Below are 17,993 nucleotides of genomic sequence, written 5' to 3' on the forward strand. Positions count from 1 at the left end.
CCTGCCCACCCCACCCCCACCCCCACCCTCACCTCTGTCTGGGTCTCCAGGGCCCCCTCTGGGGCCAGCAGGGCCACGACCGTGTCCTTGGACGTGATGTGCCACTGGCCAATCTCCGCATGGGAGTAGAGGTAGGCCAGCGAGGGGATGAGCTGCAGCTGCTCCTCGGGGACGCTGCCTGGGTAGACCTGCAGTGGGAGGCAGGTTGTGGTCAGGCCACACGGCCGGCCCACCACCTGCCTCCCACTGCCGGTCACTGGCGCACCTAAGCCAGCTTGGCCTTGACGACTTTCTGGCACTGGGTGGGCAGTGGGTGCTGCAGCAGGGGGTCCAGGTTGGCCCTGAGCACACGCACGGCTGCCCGGGCAGGACTCGAGCTGCACGCAGTCATAGCACACCAGGAAGAGGCCATCGTTCAGCGTGGCTGCAGTGATGTTGCCAGGGATACAGGGTCTCCCTGTGGCAAGGTGGAATACAGGTGTTGAGGACCCAGCTGGTCAGCACTGCTGCTGACTTTGGGCCCCACCTCACTCCTGACCTTGACCCTTCCCAAGCTTGACTCCTAGCCAATAACTTGGCCTGGACCAGACTGACTCAACCCTGACCTTGGTCTCAACTCCCAGTCCAGCCCCACCAGACTCTGACCACTCCCCTCAACCTGGACAGAGACCCTGGGCCAAGCTCAGGAGGTCCAGGCAGAGGGTGCCATGCCTCTAGTGCCCCCACTCCGGGATGAGGAGCCCGAGCAGGGGGAGATGCAAAATCCCCAGGCCATGGTGGCCACACTGACCTGTGTCCCACTTGGGCTGTGAGGGTACCAACTTGGCCTTGGCCTCGAGGAAGCCAGTGCCAAAGCGCCTGGCATCATGCTGGCTGAGCTGCCCTGCCCGTGGCCACTATGCTGCCAAAGAAGTCTAGGCCCACGGCCTGGCGGGCGGGCCTGGAGAGTCCACACCCTGGGGAGGGCCACCAGGGCTACCTGTTCCCTCCTTCCTCCCCACAGACAGAAACTCTGTGACGGGGAGCGACTGGGGACAGCAGTTGGGCATCAGAGTGGCTGCCGGCCGACCATCAGGCCTGGGCAGGCTGGTGGAAGGTTGGCTGGATCCCCACCCACCCCGGGGTGCTGCCCTACCTCCTGTAGCTGCATCCACAGGCTGGGGCTGATGTCGGTGGCTAGGGGTCCCAGAGCCTGCAGCCCCTCCAGGTTCCAGGAGCCAGAGGGCCTGGTGTGCGAAGGGGGCTCTGTGTCGGGCCCTGAGCAGCACCCAGACCCCTCAGACCGCCTACCCTCCCTGAGTGCCATTCCCAGGGCCTGCCCAGCAGAGACTCTCCCACCCCAGGCCTCTGGGCACCTCAAACCCATACCCCATAGGCTGCAGGGTCAGAGTGGGGTGGGAGCGGGGTCAGAGGTTAGAGGTCAGTGGGGCTGTGGACATTGATCTCCAGGCTGCCTCCTCTATCAGGTGGAGGAGGGGAAGCCTGGGCAGATGGCATGGGCCCCCATTCACCCGAGCCTGGTCCTGCCGCTGGCCAGCAGCCTGTGAGGGCGGCTGTCAGCTGGGGACAGCGCCGCAGGTTCTGCAGCACGTGGGGGTCTGCAGCCATGATGCTGGATGCATCTGTGTCACACACCAGGACCCCGAGGAGCAGCAGGTCAGAGGTGCTGAGGCGCGGGCGGGGCCCTCCCTGCAGGACAGCAGGTCAGCGTGAGCCTGGTCCCACTGCCCGTCACCTGTCCTGTCCTGGCCTGGCCGGCCCACGGTGCCTACCAGGCAGGCCAGGGCCCTGTGCTGCAGGGTGGCCCTCTGGTCGGGCAGGTTGGCCAGCAGCCCTGTGTTGCCCTGGGCTGTGCGGTGGACGAAGGCCTGGCAGTCGGCTTCCCTCACCTGTGTCAGTCTGTGGGAAGGTTGGGGGGCTGTCAGGAGAGGGGGCAACTGGGGGGCCTCCGAGTGACTGAGGTGTCCCTGGGGAGCATGCTCAGCCCATGCGGCTGGGCGCTGGGCGGGGAGGGGCACTCATTCGTAGGGGAGCAGCAGGTTGGTGGGGTGGAGCTCCAAGTTGCCCTGGAGGCCTTGCCGGGTGGCCAGGTTGGCCAGACAGCTGAGCTGGGCAGGGCAGGCAGCGTGTCACTTCCTTGCCCGGCCGGGGGCTTGCCCAGCCCCTTTCCCTCTGCCCATCTTAGGGCCCCCCACCTACCTCTCAGCCCCCGTCCCCACGTCCACCCGTCCCCTCCTTCTGCCTGCTGGCTCTCTGTCCCTGGACTTCATGTTTTCCTCTTCCTGCCTCAACCTCCACAACGAGAACTGGCCTCAGAACGGGTCAAACCCAGCTTGAGAGCCCCCTCCCCTCTCAAACCCAGCTTGAGAGCCCCCTCCCCTCTGGCATCAGGCCCTTGCCCACCCCAGCCCCCACTGCACCACATTGGCTCACTGAGGATCTGCTTATCCGATGCGCCCCTGCCTGGACGTCTTGTCCCACTTACTTGGCCTACTTTGGGGTTGTTTCAGATTTATTACTAATTTTATATTAATTTTATAATAAGACAAAATAATAGCTTTCTTTCCTTCCTTCCTTTTATTAAACTCAGGGACTGGTGACGCTTGGGTCAGCTGTGGGTCCAGGTGAGCTCAGCTGGCCCCTCTCACAGCCCAGGTGGAGGAGAGGCCAGCAGGCTGGAAGATTACTCGCCCTCGGGGAGCCCGGAGGACCTGCCACAGGTGCCAGATGGAGGCCAGGTAGGCAAGCCCTCACCAAACCAAGAACAAGAGGCAGGAGTCTGTGGGTGATTGGTGAGAAGTCCTGGAAACAGTCCAAAGTGGGCCACACTGGAACATCATCCAGGGGAGGGAGAAGCCCACCTCAGAGGCTAACTTCCCGTCTGCTGGGTGACCTGAGGGGTGCATCTTGTGTCAGCTAGAGACAATCTTGCAGCTCTCCAGCACAGGGCCCTTGTGCTCAGGAGAGCTACTCCGTGTCCTGGCACCACATTCCTGGCCCTTGCTGCCTGGGTCCTTTGCCAGGGATGCCTCCCTTCCTGCCCGTCCCCGGGGCCCTTCTCCAGGGAGTCTGCCCTTGCCCTCGACACCCAGGCAGTCTCGGCAGGGGCCGCCGCTGACCTGCCAGGCTCCGAGGAGGACATGCTGCGTCTCCATCCTCCTGATCAGAGCGGCAAGCTGGTCCCGGGCTAGCTGACTGGCCGGCTGGCACCAGAAGCCTTGCAGGAGGGAGGTGTTGGCACTGGGCAGAAAGGAGATAGACAGTGAGGGGCAGAGGGAGTAGGGGCCCCAGACTGCAGCATTTGGGGTGGAGGTCAGACTCCTCAACACAGGGTCGGGGTGAGAGACCCAGGAGGTGTGGACAGCAAGGCTCTGGCTGTCAGCATATGCATACCACACATTTCCCCCGAGGGCGCCCTGTTGGTGCTGGACTCTGAGCTATGAGCAGGGCTTAAAAGTGGCCCCTGTCCAGACTCAGGGTCTGGTTGAGGCCCAGTTCCAGAGCTTGGGGCTCTGAGGTCCCAGCGATGGCTGAGGTTTTGAAGGGCACCTGTTGGGTGACTGCAGCCAGGCCTTCCTTGTGATGTGAATCTAGTAAGATCCGTGCACAGGGGAGGGTCAGGTCTCATGAGACCTTAGCCTGGGCCCGGCTGGTCCAGCTTGGCCTCCAGCCCTGCCTGATCAGTCAACTGACGGATCAATTGATTGATGGCAGATCAGTGGCCTCCAACCCCCACCAGGACAGAGTCTCAGTTTGGGACCTGAGAGGGCAGCAAAGCTTGGGGCGGAAAGAAGAAAGCTGAGAGGCCTCAGGATAAGAAGTGATTGTCGGGACTTCCCTGGCAGTCCAGTGGTTAAGACTCCGGCTTCCAGTGCAAGGGGTGTGGGTTTGATCACTGGTCGGGGAACTAAGATCCCACATGCCGCATGACGCGGCACCCCCCAGAAAAAAAAAAGTGATTGTCTGCCGGGCCGAGGTGGGGGACCCGGGCCCCAGCCAGCCGCGATGGCCTGGGGTCCTGTCCCAGCCATGTGGGTGTGACTGATGAAGGACACCAGCTGCCCTGAGCCATCTCCAGCGAGTGACCTGGGCAGGCAGGGCCAGGCCCCCCATATAGGAGCCGGGAGTCAGTCCTGCCCCGGCCATGCCTGGGCCGTCAAATGCAGACCCTGGAGATGGTCCCTCCTTCTCACCCCCACCCAAGCCTGCCAGGGAATCTGCTGGGGAAACTTGATTGTGACTCCGAACCTGCACTCACCTGGCCCACAGGTTGGCCCTGCTGACATCCAGCCCTCCCTGGGTGGCACCCTCGGCCTGGGGATGAGAGCAGTGGGCAGTGAGTGACACCAGGAAGGCGAGGCCTGGGCTCACCAGGGCACTTGGAACAGAATAGGCCATAAACGTCTGTGTGGGAGTGTCCAGGGTCGGTCTCCCCAGGGCTCCCTGTGTCCCGGGTGGGCCTGTGACAGCCCCAATACGGAGTCCTTGGGAGCTCCACGGTGCTGGTCACCTGTGTGCCAGCCTGGGTCTGAGCGTGCTGTGTGACCAGGTGAACACGTGTGGCAGTGTGTCTACCTGTATACACGACTGTCTGATGCTGTATGCCTGTGCCCCTAATGGTACGTACAGTGGTGGTGGTGTATACACAAGTATGGTGGGGTATACATGTGTGGGATGGCATGCATGACTACACAGTAGACCTGTGTGCCTGCTGGTGTGGCAGTGTATACATTCTGTGACGATGTGTAGCTGGTGGCATGTGACTGTGTGTCTGGAAGCATGTACACACCTATGTGATGGCCTGTATGCATGCCTACCAGTGTCCACGTGTGTGCACCTTCTCCCTCCACCCCCTGTGTCTCTGTCTTCACAGTCTGAGCCCTGAAACCCCCGAGCAGAGGGACAGTGGTCAGCTACCACCTTCTCCTGCTCCCCGGTTGCTCAGTCCCTTCTAGCCATGGCCCGCTTTGTCCCTGCCTTGTCCCCAACAGGACCCCCACCCGCAGTGCCCCATCTGTGCCACCCCCTTCCCTTCCCAGACCCCCAGTAGAGGCTCAGGAGGAAAAAGGGTGATCCTGCCACCCCGAGGAGCCGGCCATGGGAGCTGCCCCCCAAGGGGGGGAGGGAGAGTCATCTCACCTGCTCTGGGGCCCATGGCTGTGTGGTGCCCACTGGTCATCCTGGCAGGAAGGCACCGGGGTCACAGGCAGCGGGTCTGGGTCAAGCTGGAGAGGAGACAGGAGGTGGTGAGGCCGGGGCAGGGTACAGAGGGGAGGTCACCACCCAGGGTCACACAGGACAGGTGCCATGCAGGGCAGGTGACCGCGAACCTTGGGCTGCAGCCGTGTCTCTTGGTCTTTCAGGAGGGCACAACCCACAAGCAATGTGTCTCTGGAACAAAAGGGAGTAGCAGAGGGGGAGCCAGGCCAAATCCCGGCTTTCTTATCACAGGTCAGGGCTCAGGGGATCTGCAGCTGGGCTGCTGTGTCTCCAGTGGACAGCTCTCTCAACAGCTCGGAGGTGGGGGTGAGCGGCGGTCCCAGTGAGTCCCTGCAGCAGCTGGGGTGAGAGGCCTGCTGGCCCCCAACCTGCCCTGGTGCAGCCCCAGCTTCACCCCCACACCAGGCGGCCCAGGCAGCCCCCTTCCCTTCTCAGGGCCTCGGATGCCCAGTGAGACCTGGCCCCGGGCACAGCCCATGCTGCAGCCTGCTGGCAGCTCTGGCCATGGTGGAGACTGAAACTGAGGCCTGGGGAGGGGTTGTGCCAGGGAGCCTGGTCCACACTGCTGGCTCTTGGACCATGGCCTTGCATGGGCTGCTGGCTTGGGGCACCTGTGGGCCTCTGGACTCTGCATGGCCCAGGAGGAAGATGGGGAGGTAACCGCCCCAAGTGGGGGCCAAGATGGAGGCTCAGAGGGGCTCAGCTACCTGCCCAGGGCCACACAGAGGCCAGACTCACAGCTGGGACCCTGTGCGTCCAGTTGGTCATGGTTCCCATCCCACCCCCGCCCCTCACCTGAGCACCAAGAACTCTGTCTGTCCTAGAAGGAGGCTGCTCCAGGTCCAGGCGGCAGATATCAGAAGCGGGGATATTGTAGACGTGGCGCCAGGAGCTCCAGACACCAGTGGTCCCACCCCGCTGTGTGTCAGCCCCTGCAACTGAGCTTCGGGGCGCAGGGATGGTGCAGGGTGGGGGCACCACGGTCTCCGCTCACCTCCATGGCTCGCTCAGCACCCTGCCCTGCCAGCCACCCACTCCTGCAGTGATGCCTGCCAGGCAGACTTGTAGGGGAGGGGCTGGGGCTATACCAGGTGATGCAGCCTTGTCAGCCCCTGGAGGCCCCAAGAGCAGTGGGCACCTGCTCCCCAGCCTCACAGGAGCGGGAGGCTTAGCTCCCAGTTGGCGGCTGCCCAGCACACACCCCTCCCCTGGGGGGCCTGGCTCAGCCATGACCTTGCCGTGAGGGTCGCACCTGCGTTTGTACACGTGTACACCTGCACTTGACATGTGCGCTGGCATCGTGTGTGAGCACACACATCTGTGTGCACACGTGGTGCATGTGGTTCATGTGTCCCCTGCAGGGATCTTAGGCACGCGTGGCCCCACTGTGGGGCCTGGGTTGAGTGACATGTGGCGTGTTTCTGTACTGTGGATACTGGAGCAGAGCCGGCTATGCATGTCCACACGTGTGTGCACTGTGGGGCAGGGAGGGTGTGCAGGCAGCCTCAATGGGAGAGCTGTGCCTGCCACACATGTGGCCCTGGTGCCCAGCACCCTGGGGCCCAGGACAGGGACGGCTCCACAGGGCAGGTCTCCAAGGCAGAGCAGGAGGTGTGGCCGCGGGAGGGTTGGGAATGAAGGTGCCCACAGACACTTCTTCCCCAGCTGAGGTGGGGCGGGCTGGCTGCCCCAGGCTGGCCCTTGGCCCCAGCTTTCACCACATCTGCCCCTGCTTGGCAGGGCCAAGAGGGCTCTGGGGCCTTGAGCCCATGACATGGGTTCAGCCACTGAACAACTACCACCTGCATCAAGGGCCACACATGCCCATCGAGCCAACCCCGCAGACAAGCAGAGGTGCTGACCCTGGGGGACCGACAGCTGGAGGGACCAGCTGAGGATCGCTCCCCGGCCCCTGGATAGGCCCCATGGGAGTCCAGCTGCAGCATCTAGAGCTGGAGGGCACCCAGAGCTTGTGGTGACAGCCCCTGTCCCCTGAAAACTGTCCAGTGACTCCCCGTCCAGCTGGCCCAGGATGGGCTTCCAAGGGCCCCTTGGCCACCAGGAGGACCAGCTCAGCTCCATCTGGCAGGGTGTGTGGCAGTGAGGCCAGTGACCCCCAGGGTCTGGAGGGGGGCGGGGTCCAGGGAGCAGGTCCCACTGGAGGTGGGCAGGCTCACCCTGGGCTCTAGCACTGACCCCCTGAGGCTGGCTGGTCAGCTCTGGAGCAGTCAGTTTTGGCTGAGGGCTTGCTGGAGCTCTGGGTGCTGAGGGGTCTGTGGGGGTGGGATGTCACTTGGTGGTGGGGTCTCCACCCACCCCAGGGTCCAGGCCTGGCTGAAGGACACTCCCCATAGGCCAGTGAGTGCAGGAGGCCAGATGCTGGCTGCCCCTTTTGGGTTTGGCCTCTAGGGAGCCCAAGGCCCCGGGTGGACAAATGACCACAGCAACAGAGCAAGTGCTGGGCTGTAGAGAGTCACACCCATCCCCAGCTCTGTCCCGTACTGCTCTTGGAATCCGGCCCCCGCCAGCAGCACGGCACAATGCTCGCCGTACACACGAGGAGACTGAGGCCCACGCTGGCTGACAGCTTGTCCCTGTCCACACAGAGTGAGCAGGGGCAGGGTTGGGCACTTGGGTGTGCTCCTGACCTGCCGACATTGTGCCCCCTGGAGCATGACTGCTTATGGGCTGCCCCACAGTAGGCTGTGGAGGGTAGATGGACTGGGTGGACCCCATGTCCTGGGGCCAACGGGAGAGGCAGCATACCTGTAGGCAGCAAGGTCGGGATCTGTGGTCCTGGGGGTTCTCAGAGGGGCTGACAGGGCTCTTCAGGGGGAGGAGCCAGGCTGTGGGGAGAGGGGAAATATACATGGAACATCCCCAGGGCAGTTCCTACCCATGGGCCCCTGTTGCCCTTCCATCCTGCCTTCCCTCCCTCCGTGGCTGCCTGTCTGTCTGTCCAGTCTACCCCTCTTCCTGTCTGTCTTGTCGCTTGCTCTGCAGCCTCAGCCCATGGGCCCTGAGCCAGGCTGTCATGCCCAGGTCAGTGCTCTGCGGCAGGTCACGCCTGCCCTCCGCTCTCCCCTAGGCCCCTCCTCAGCCAACTGGTCCTACCCTGCAGACCATCAGTCAGGGTTGTCCCAAGGCCCCAACCTGGCTGACCTCCTCAGGCCATTTGGCAGTAAGCAGGGGCTGGAGCCCCAGGGCCACGTGGTGGCGGCAGCTGTGTGCTCCCGTCCCTGTGGCTGGGGTCGGGGGTGGGGGCCCTGGAGGCTGGGTCCTGGCCCAGCCGAGACTCCTGGCTACAGAAGGGTGGGGATGGGGGTGACCCTTGGCTCCCTGGCCTCACCAGCAGCTTCCTGGGACCTGAGTGGGGGGACAGCAATGATGCCAGCCAGCTGAAGAAAAATGATTCTCTCTGTCCTGGCATGAGAAACGCCCTCCAGAGTTCAGGAACTGTGCCCTAGGGAGGGCCCCAACATGTGGCCAGTCGCTGGGGCACAGGGAGGAAGACCTGGCCACCCTTTGGGGTGTTGGGGGGTAGCCCTGCCTGAGCTGGGTGGGGAGGGGCCCCTGGGGGCACCTGGAAGGAAGGGCTGTCAGGGTGGTCCTGGCTTGGCCACAGCCCCTGTAGGTCCAGACCCTCTGGCAGGTGCCAGCAGTTGGGAAGCACCTGGGTGTGTCCATGGGAAATGGAACTTCCAAAGGTCACCGCAGTCTCAAGAGGACAGGGCTATGAGGGGCCGGGGTCAGCAGTGACCCCGTGTGGCAACAGCAGGCATGACAGTGGCTGAGCACAGCCCAGAGGTGTAGGGGGTGGGGCCGTGAGGAGGGGGCGTGGGGAGAGGCGGAAAGCCTGCACAAAGTGGGCTCACGGCCCTGAGTCCTTTGGGGACCATTCTTTCATTCTCTATACACACTCACTGAGCAGGGTCTGTGGGCCGGGCCACGCTGGGGGTGAGGGGCTGATGCTCCACAGGGACCTAAGGAGGACACAGTGGTGAAATGCTGAGAAGGGGGCGAAACAGGTAAGAGTTGATGGCAGAGGAGGGCATTAGGGTGTGGGGGGGCAGATGGTGGCGGGGAGAGGAGGGCAGAGGGTGAAGGTAGTGGGAAGGTGGAGCAGAGCGTGGTGGGGGGAGAGGTGGGGCAGTCCTCAGCAAGGAGGTGAGGTGCTGGGAGTGCCAGGAAGGTGATGCTCTCCCACCCCGCCCCCATCTGACGAGAAAGGGTTGTGCTGGGCACATCACAGTAGCCATCCATCTGTCCGGGCTGCTGCCCGGTGGGTCCCTCCGATCCTGTTACAGATGAGGAGACGGGGGAGCAGAGGCTGGGAACTGGGTCTCTGCAGAGGCCCCATGCGGGGTGGGGGGGCTGCCTCTGGCTCCACCCGGGCTGAGAGCTTGCTGTGGTTACAGGTGGGGTGAGCCCAGGAGCCCCACAATAGGGCCTGTCTGCCTTGGCCGGCCAAGAGGAGGGGCCTGGCCTAGTTGGGCACAGGGACATGGTGTGTGACCTCAAGCTGGCTGGAGGCCTAGGCGCCAGCCCTCCCGTGGCATTCTGAGATGTTGGAGGGCCCCAAGGTTTGCACTGTGAGGGCAGCAGCTCTACGGAGAACCCTGGTGGGACCAGGTGGATGCTCTGATGTTTTGGCTGTGGGTCTTGGGGTCCTCCAGGGGTGCAGCTGACCCAGCTCTGTCCCCTACTCAGAGCCCAGCCCCCACACCAGGGCTGCAGGGTGTTCACTGTATGGGGGGTGGGCAGGTCAGCAGCTAGGATTATAAGGTCTGTCCTGGCTCCTGCTGGGGTCTAGGGCAAAGGTCTGTCCAGTGAAGGGATGGGGTGGGGGTGTGAGCCCCCCCGAAATCCCCACATCAGGCACATTCATGGTCACTTGCAGGGTCAGTCATTGAGCGTTTATTCCCAGTTCTCAGAGTTCAGCTATGGCTGGGGAGGCGTGGCCGTGTTGTGGGGATGGAGGAGGCGGGGGCTGGCGGGCTGCCCTTGCTCCCAGCTGAGGTCCTGCCTGGAAATTGCCAGGCAGGTGATGGAGGCAGCAGCCGCAATTAGGGGCCCGGAAGACCCCATGGAGCAGCGCTCAGGGCAGGCCTGGAGGGATGGCACGTGAGGTGGGGGCTGAGGAGTGTGGCCCACACCCACCTCCATGTGAGACACTCAGGATGCAGGTGGAGGGGGCAGAGTCTAGCAGAAGCAAAGGCACAAGGTCAGACGGGCCTAGCAAGGAGGGTTGAGGTCTGCAGATGGAGAACCCAGCCAGGCTGGGGTGATGGCCACAGAGGGTCCAAGCAAAGCAGCGTGGAGCACGGTGTTCTGGGGTGTTGTCTGGGGGCCCAGGAGGAGCCCACCTTGAGGGTGGCCCAGGTCCTGGCTCTGCCTCTTCCAGGGTGACCCCGATCAAGTCTACAAATAAGTTCCTGGGGTTGAGGCTCTAGAACCAGGGAGGTGCTCTGGGGCAGTTTGTGGGGGTTGGGGTTTTGGGAGGGAGGCCCATGTGGGTCCCACAGCCCAAGAGCTTAATCCTCTGGAATTGCAGCTGCCTGGCTCCCCCTGCTGGCCCTGCCGGCCCCGCTCCAGGCCTGGCCATTGCAGGGATGTGTCCAGGACTCTGACCTGCAGCCCCCAACCCTTGGAGTCCCAGCCTGCCATCCCCACCCCAGCACGATGCTCTCAGTTGTCCGGCTCCAGCGTCCACTCCGACAGCCACTTCAGGCAGGAGGCCCGCTGTGCTTCTGTCTCAGGGAGCTTGGCAGGGGGCGGTGGGGGCCGGCCCGGCCCGGGCAGGGGCGTGGAGGGGCTGCAGGGCCTGGGGCCCCATTCTGTGGGGTCAGGGTCTGGGGCAGCCCGCAGGACCTGGACGAGCTCGTCCAGTGGCTGCACCAGGGTGTGGGGGCTCCAGCAGGCATCAAGGGTGGGCACGAAGGGGTCGGGCGTGCAGGCCTCCACGCACTCGGTGCATGTGGGGATGCGCAGGTAGAAGGCGTGGAGCATCATGCGGAAGGGCTGGTCCTCCTGGTTCGAGGCCTGGCCATAGGTCTGGTCCCCCACGATGGGGTGGCCCAGGGCGCTGCAGTGCACGCGCAGCTGGTGCGTCCGTCCTTTGGGGAGGAGAGGGGGCCAGTCAGGCGGGGGCGCCACCCCATGCCCACCCCCTACCCATTCACGTCATGCCCAGCACCGTCCTTGAAGCCTCACACAACCCCTGGGGGCAGCAGACCTCCCTGTTTCATGCCACAAAGACGTCAGAACTCAGAACAGAAGCGACTTCTGGGGTTGCCCCTGGTGAGGCCAGGGCGATGCTCGATCAACTAGAGAACCCAGGCCAGAGCGACCTCGTACAGGGCAAGAGGCTGCAGGCTGTGAGGCTGAGTGTGGGGGAGGAGTCAGCCTGGCCAGCAATGCTGGGAGACCCTGGGCAGGTTCCTTTCCTGTGTGATGGGGACACTTCGGTGCCCTGTGCCAGGAGATGCCCAAGGCAGGACACCATCAGCAGATAGCAAGGAGACCTGGGCACACGCGCCCTGGACACACCCGTGAGAGGCTGCAGCAGCACTTTGGAGACAGGATCACCTGCATACAGTCCGTGTTCCAGGACCACCAGCTCAGTGAGGCTTGGTTTTGGGTTCTCACAGCCTGAAGGGAGCAAGGAAAGCCCAGAGAGTTGGCTGGGCCAGCTCTATGGCTGAGTCCACCCCAATCCCAGGTCGCCTGCCCGGGTTGCCCCAGCCTACCCAGGGTCCCCACTGGACGACTGTGCCCCTGGCCCCCACCCCCTGCCCTCCGTACCCTGTGTGCCCTCAATGCACATGGTGTGGGTCCGGCCTTCTGTGCTGTTCTTGCCAATAGCATAGCTGATGGTCATTCGGCTTTCCTGGACGTGCCCCCGCACCTGCCAGGAAGGGGGTCACACGCTGCTCACGGGGTCACCCACCACTGCTGGGAAACCCATCTGACAGCCAGAGGCTATCAAAGTGGATTGAGAGTTGGAGTCTCCTGCTCCAAGGACCAGCTGGGCCTTACCAGAGCCAGATAAGCCTTGGTGACTCTCCGGTCCTTGAAGCACCTGTAGGCACTGCCTGCGGCTGCCTTGTTCAGGGCCACACAGAGTGCCCCGCTGGTGGAGAAGTCCAGTTGGTGGCAGAACCTAGCATGGGGCAGAGGATCAGTGGTGGCTGGGCTGTGGGCCGCTTCCCACCGACGGAGGCTGCTGTGGGTACCTGAACCCGTAGCAGGTGTCAGGGTCGGCCAGCTCTGGGAAGCGGTGCCGCAGCTGCTTCTGGAGGGTCAGCGTCTCCCACCAGGACTTGCTGTCGATGCGCACATCCCAGTGCTTGTTCACCACCAGGAAGTCACGGCTCCGGTACACGACACACAGGTTCTCCACGCTGCCTGGCTCCATGGTGGCTGCAATGCAGGGCAAGTGCATGGAGCAGGGTCATGGGGTGTCCAGCCCACATCAGGGTCCTGCCCACCTGGCGTGGACACCCCTGCTCCCCAGGGCCCTGGGTCTGAAGCCACTGAGGCTGTGTCAGGCAAGCTTGCAGACCTACTGTGTGCCTGCACTCCCACCTCTGAGTCAAGTAGCAGGGTGTCAAGTAGCAGGGTGTCAAGTAGCAGGGGTCTGGCCAATATCAGGGGAGATAGTGTTGCCCTAGGCTCTGGCTGTGGGGCAGTCCTGCCAGACCTGGGCCTGGGGAGAAGCAGTCTTGCCCTACAGCCTGCTCCCACGGACCCTTCCCGGACGGGCCACGGACGCGCGATAGGGGCCTTTTCCTGAGTGGGGTGGGGTGCAGGGCAGGGGATGGGGCTCTCCCTCTCCCACGTATACGTCCCCTGCCCTGCCTCCCCTCCGAGGAACCCTCGCCTCCCGCGTCTGATGGGCACAGGCGGAGAGGTGCCCGGCGGACTCCACTGCGAATACTTCCCGCGCCCCTGCCCATTCCGAGATCGACCTGCAGCTGAGCTGCGCCGTCTGGGCCCCCGATGCTGCTGCCCGGCCCTGGCTCCTGCCCTCGCGTCTCCCTGCCTCGTGGCCCAGCAGCCCCGGAGCAGTCACTTGGACCACAGAGGTGCGCCTCGCCGGGCCCAGCCTGGGCGCTCAGTCCCGCCTACGTCCCGCCCACGTCCCGCCCACGGCGCAGACGGGCGGCCGTGCTGACCAATGGAGAGCGCCCGGATCCCGCCGCTCCAGCTCCAACGTAGGACTAGGCCCCGCCCGGCCTGCGCGCGCAGCCACGCCCACGCCCCCGCCCCTCCCGCTGACCAATGGCGAGCGTCCGGATACGCCGGCCGTTGATTGGCGGCGCCGGGTCGCTTTGGGCAGGAGCTGCGCGCTGGGCGCGGGAGGTTCGCAGCCGGCGGCGGGCGGCCATGGAGGACTACGAGCAGGAGCTGTACGGCGTCGAGGATGACTTCCACAGCCAGTTCGCGGCCGAGCTCGAGGTGCTGGCCGAGCTGGAAGGTAGGCGTGGGCACTGCCGTGGCCTCGTCCCCCATAGCTCGACAGGGGTCTGGCCCACCCGGGGATTTCAGGAGGGCTGCTCGGAGGAGAGGCGCGAAGGCCGGGAGGCAGCAACAACCTGAGAGAGAGCAGGGCCCTGCAGCGCCGCCGACCTCGGGGGCTGTGACTGTGTGCAGACGAGCTGCTCTGCGTGACTGCTGCGAGTTTTCTCTCCGCAGGGACAACCGCCATGTCACCTTCCAGGGACCCCTGGCCCACCGTGGGCCGGCCCCGCCTGACGTTCGAGGAGACCATTGCTGAAGGGAACGCTGCCACTCACTGCTCTCCAGGCGGACCTCCAAGGAACAGCAAGGGCGGTGCCAGGAAGAGGCAGCTGGCCGCTGACATCCACGGGGAGAGACCCCTGCCCCCTAGTATGTTTTCCGGGGGCCCAGAGCATAGGGGTGGGGTTCGAGGCTGGAGAAGGACCTCTGTTCCTTCCATGTGTCTCCCCAGCCCCCAAAGTCAAACGGTCCAGGCTGGAGGCTGCCAGGAGACTGAACTTCAGGTCCGATGAGATGGAAGAGCCGCTGCCTCCTGACTCCCCGACTCAGGACATCACCCCCCCACCGAGTCCTGAGGTCCCTGCTGAACTATGGGGCAAGGGGTGTGTAGCTTGGGGTACAGGTATTTCAGTATCTTGGAAGGATCTGGTTTCTTCAACAACGTCTTGAGGGCTGGGGATTGGGGGCCTGTGGGAGGGCTGGGTAGCCAGCAGTGGATCCAAGTACCTTCCCCAGGAATCCCCAAGATGGTCATGGTCCCTTCCCAGGCCCTTGGACACCGGGGCTGATGTGGGTCTCACTAAGGCCTCGCCAGCCGCCCGCAATCCTGTCCTGAGGCGGCCCCCTGTCTTGGAGGACTACATCAATGTGACCTCCACGGGCGGCGACCGGGCCTTTCTAGTGCTTCGGGCTGACCCAGTGGGCACTGGGGTCCAGGTGGGTGCTGTGCAGACACGAGCGGGGGCCTGGACATCACATCCCCTACCCTGACCCTGGGAACCCCTCTAGAGGTCCATCTGGCCTCTAGTCTTCCACTCGGGAGAGCCATCTTTCTCCTTCACTTTCCTCCTCTTTCTTTTCTTTTTTCTTCCCCTCCTCCTTTTTACTTCTTTTCTCTTCTCCTCCACCTTAGATCTGCTGCCATTCCAATGATCCCTTGGGGTTCCTGGTGAGAAGGGGCTCCTTGTGGCCCGTTGATGCTAGGAAATGCCATCTAGGTCCCTGAGCACTGTTGGGAGGGGGGTTGTAGAAATCCCATAACCTAGAGGAGGGTGACTGATGCTCTCCCTTCCCTGCAGAGCCCTCTTCTTGACATCCGGTGGCGTGGCCGTGGCCAGCTGGACTTGCTGGGTGTGTCCTTTGCCTCCCTGAAGGAGAAGATTGACAGCGAGGTAGGGTCTGCTGGGGTTTGCTGGGAAGGGAGAGGTAGCTCAGGGGTGACTGGCTGGCTGAGCCATCCTGATTCCAACCCCATTGTCTGCACAGCGGCGGCAGCGACTGCTGGAAGAGGCCCAGCGGCTCTCGGACACACTGTGCAGGTGACACAGTGGGCCCCTCCACCTCTGAGGTCCTCACCGGTCCTTGGACTGCTGACCACCAGCATGTATTCTGGGGGGTGTGATCCCTGCATGGGGTTAAGGCCCAGTGGCTCAGGGCACAATGCTCTCCAGTCTTAGGTCAGAGGAGGTGGAGGAGGGGCCCCAGCCCTCGGGGGCCTCTGAGGAGGAGCTGGCTGACAGCCAAGATGCTTCCCAGCATTGCCTTTGGGTGGATGAGTTCGCACCCCAACGCTATACGGAGCTGCTCAGTGACGATGTGAGGTCCTGTTTTTGCTTAAGTGAAGTGTGACTGGCTTCTTTGTTGCCGAGAGAAAAGTACTTAGGGCCTAGCAGGTCTTCATTTTGCCAGCCCACAGAGGTGTCAGGATTTGGAGAAGGGATTTGACCAGCCTCGTTGAATTGTAGGTGGGGAAACTGAGGCCAGTACAGAGCCTTTCACCGGTCATCACTTCACCGGTCATTCAGCCTCAGCATCACTGTGTGTGTCTTTGGGCTCATGACAGTAGGGTGACATGAGGGGCAGGCACTAGGAGTCCTTGGTGCTGGTGGCCGCCCCTCCAGGCCAGGCCTCTCTTCTTGCAGTTCACCAACCGCTGCCTCCTCAAGTGGCTGAAGCTGTGGGACTTGGTGGTGTTTGGCCGAGAGCGGCCCACCCGGAAGCCCAGACCCAGTGTGGAACCGGCCCGTGGTGGCAAGGAGGCCACAGCCTCCAGCAAGTGGAAAAGCCACGGACAGGTGCTAGAGGAGATGCTGGAGGCTGAGCTGGATCCAAGCGGGCGGCCCCGGCAGAAGGTGAGCCCACCTGGCTGTGGGCTGTTCTCTGGATGGCTAGCACCTTTGCAGCCTCTAGGGGCCATGAGGCACATTTACTGCCCCCGAGGGTGTAGGTGGAATGATGTCAGAGTCTAGGTGAGGAGTGTCAGCAAGGTGAGCTGGGATTTGAGTCCTTTCTTCTAATGACTTAGATAAGACTAGCACTCCTTGCAGGGCCCTGCACCTCCCCACAGTGATTATGCTGGACTGTGGGTGGGTTCTGGGTGTTAGTCACGTCAGTAACAGCTGTGTCTTTGTCAGGTACAAATGTCACCCACTTCAGGCAAGGCTTTATTCTCGCTCTGCACGACCAGCAGGCAGGGGCTTGTTCTCCTTTGGTGACTGGGGCAGGGCAGGAGAACATCTCTTAGCACTGAGCTTCATGGGATAGGATTTTCAGTCTCTGGGGGTTGGGCCAGGGTCTCCCAGAGTCCGTGAGGTGGTGTGGGTTACAGCATGTTTTCTCCTGCCTTGGCTGCAGGTGGCGCTGCTGTGTGGGCCTCCAGGGCTGGGCAAGACTACCCTGGCCCATGTGATTGCGCGGCACGCTGGGTACTCTGTGGTGGAAATGAACGCGAGGTGAGTTGGGGGAGGGCCAGGTCTCCTTTTGTCCTGATGTGTCTGGTCGAGCCTGGGATACAACCCTGAAAGCCTGGGGGTGGTGGGCTGTGGAATTGTCCATCCTCAGGGCTCACTGGGATTTGGCCGCAGTGTCATGGGGTGGCCTTGTGTAGTATCCGTGAGTTGTACACGTGGTGGCTCTGCCCTGGGAAATTGTCCTGCTGGGGACACTGGCTGCTGCCCTGGCTGAGGCCATGGCTGCCCTGACAGCCCCTCCCTGGCTTCTTGGTTCCAGTGATGACCGCAGCCCTGAGGCCTTCCGAACGCGCATCGAGGCAGCCACGCAGATGGAGTCGGTGTTGGGCACTGGTGGGAGGCCCAACTGCCTGGTTATCGATGAGATCGACGGGGCCCCCACGGTGGGCCTCCTGGGTGTGCTGCGGCCGGGTGGGCAGGCAGTGGGGGCTGTGACTCACCTCCGTCTGCATGTCCCCCCAGGCCGCCATCAATGTTCTCCTGAGCGTCTTGGACCGCCAGGGCCGACAGGAGGCAGAGCCAGGGGGCCCCGCTGTGCCCACGGGCGGGGGGCGGCGGCGCCGGGCGGAAGGGGGGATCCTGATGAGGCCCATCATCTGCATCTGCAATGACCAGTGAGTGGGGCGGGGTCTCCGCTGGGTGGGCGTGCCCCACGCCTGCTGGGCTGTGGCACGCACCCTGGCGGCCCTGGCCAGGTGGGCTCGCTGTGCAAACCGCTCATCCCACAGGTTCGTGCCCTCCCTTCGGCAGCTGAAGCAGCAGGCACTCCTGCTCCACTTCCCGCCCACGCTGCCCTCCAGGCTCACACAGCGGCTCCAGGAGGTCCGTGAGAGCTGCCCTCCCTCTGCCATCAGGCCCCCAGCCTCCCAGCTGGTCCCAGGATATGGGGTGGAGGTGCTGGGACAGTTTGGTCTCTGGTGGTGGGTGGTTCCAAGCAGCGACTGAGGTCCTTCCTCAGGGATTTTTGGCCTTTGCTCCCCATAGGACAGAAGCTGACCCCTATTTCTAGGGAGGAGGTGGCTTTAGGGTGGAGGTCGGGGGAACACTCACCCTCTCACTTCCCTGCAGATCTCCCTGCGGCGGGGCATGCGGCCTGACCCTGGCGCGCTGGCGGCCCTCTGCGAGAAGACAGACAACGACATCCGCGCCTGCATCAATGCCCTACAGGTGGGCAGGTGGCCGTGGCGGGGGTGGGGCAGGGGCAGCCAGCAGCCAGCACTCCCCCATCCCCGCACCACCACCGTGTCTAGTTTCTACACGGGTGGGGGTCAGCCCCCCTCA

At 63.5% G+C, this 17,993-nt stretch overlaps 3 protein-coding genes across 3 annotated transcripts in view; 1 reads left to right on the forward strand and 2 right to left on the reverse strand.

The window, feature by feature from the left end:
• LOC112409446 (mesothelin-like protein) overlaps window positions 1-10,386 on the reverse strand; it is a 12,806-nt gene extending 2,420 nt beyond the window's left edge. The window contains 20 exon segments of the mRNA XM_024759587.1: window positions 33-188; window positions 266-352; window positions 354-457; window positions 791-891; window positions 893-927; window positions 1,136-1,226; window positions 1,512-1,548; window positions 1,551-1,689; window positions 1,764-1,899; window positions 2,017-2,108; window positions 3,120-3,240; window positions 4,259-4,378; window positions 5,140-5,225; window positions 5,331-5,391; window positions 5,589-5,718; window positions 7,700-7,814; window positions 7,987-8,066; window positions 8,570-8,586; window positions 9,145-9,203; window positions 10,381-10,386. Coding sequence (XP_024615355.1) covers window positions 33-188; window positions 266-352; window positions 354-457; window positions 791-891; window positions 893-927; window positions 1,136-1,226; window positions 1,512-1,548; window positions 1,551-1,689; window positions 1,764-1,899; window positions 2,017-2,108; window positions 3,120-3,240; window positions 4,259-4,378; window positions 5,140-5,225; window positions 5,331-5,391; window positions 5,589-5,718; window positions 7,700-7,814; window positions 7,987-8,066; window positions 8,570-8,586; window positions 9,145-9,203; window positions 10,381-10,386 — 1,773 coding nt within the window.
• On the reverse strand, window positions 10,187-13,340 carry RPUSD1 (RNA pseudouridine synthase domain containing 1). The gene is made up of 6 exons (XM_024759762.1): window positions 13,191-13,340; window positions 12,456-12,642; window positions 12,259-12,382; window positions 12,025-12,127; window positions 11,770-11,871; window positions 10,187-11,336 (listed from the first exon to the last, which is right to left on the reverse strand). The coding sequence occupies exons 2-6, from the start codon at window positions 12,635-12,637 to the stop codon at window positions 10,909-10,911; spliced, it is 939 nt and encodes a 312-aa protein (XP_024615530.1). The 5' UTR covers window positions 12,638-12,642; window positions 13,191-13,340; the 3' UTR covers window positions 10,187-10,908.
• Window positions 13,341-13,566: 226 nt separating this feature from the next.
• CHTF18 (chromosome transmission fidelity factor 18) overlaps window positions 13,567-17,993 on the forward strand; it is an 8,543-nt gene continuing 4,116 nt past the window's right edge. The window contains exons 1-13 of the mRNA XM_024759761.1: window positions 13,567-13,699; window positions 13,918-14,112; window positions 14,195-14,345; window positions 14,511-14,679; window positions 15,042-15,134; window positions 15,229-15,281; window positions 15,414-15,558; window positions 15,885-16,094; window positions 16,597-16,694; window positions 16,972-17,095; window positions 17,175-17,326; window positions 17,441-17,534; window positions 17,781-17,879. Coding sequence (XP_024615529.1) covers window positions 13,609-13,699; window positions 13,918-14,112; window positions 14,195-14,345; window positions 14,511-14,679; window positions 15,042-15,134; window positions 15,229-15,281; window positions 15,414-15,558; window positions 15,885-16,094; window positions 16,597-16,694; window positions 16,972-17,095; window positions 17,175-17,326; window positions 17,441-17,534; window positions 17,781-17,879 — 1,674 coding nt within the window. The 5' untranslated portion in view covers window positions 13,567-13,608. The remainder of the gene's footprint in view (window positions 13,700-13,917; window positions 14,113-14,194; window positions 14,346-14,510; window positions 14,680-15,041; window positions 15,135-15,228; window positions 15,282-15,413; window positions 15,559-15,884; window positions 16,095-16,596; window positions 16,695-16,971; window positions 17,096-17,174; window positions 17,327-17,440; window positions 17,535-17,780; window positions 17,880-17,993) is intronic.

This window comes from Neophocaena asiaeorientalis, unplaced genomic scaffold (assembly GCF_003031525.2).
Source record: "Neophocaena asiaeorientalis asiaeorientalis breed wild unplaced genomic scaffold, Neophocaena_asiaeorientalis_V1.1 scaffold254, whole genome shotgun sequence".
Classification (NCBI taxonomy): Eukaryota; Metazoa; Chordata; class Mammalia; order Artiodactyla; family Phocoenidae; genus Neophocaena; species Neophocaena asiaeorientalis.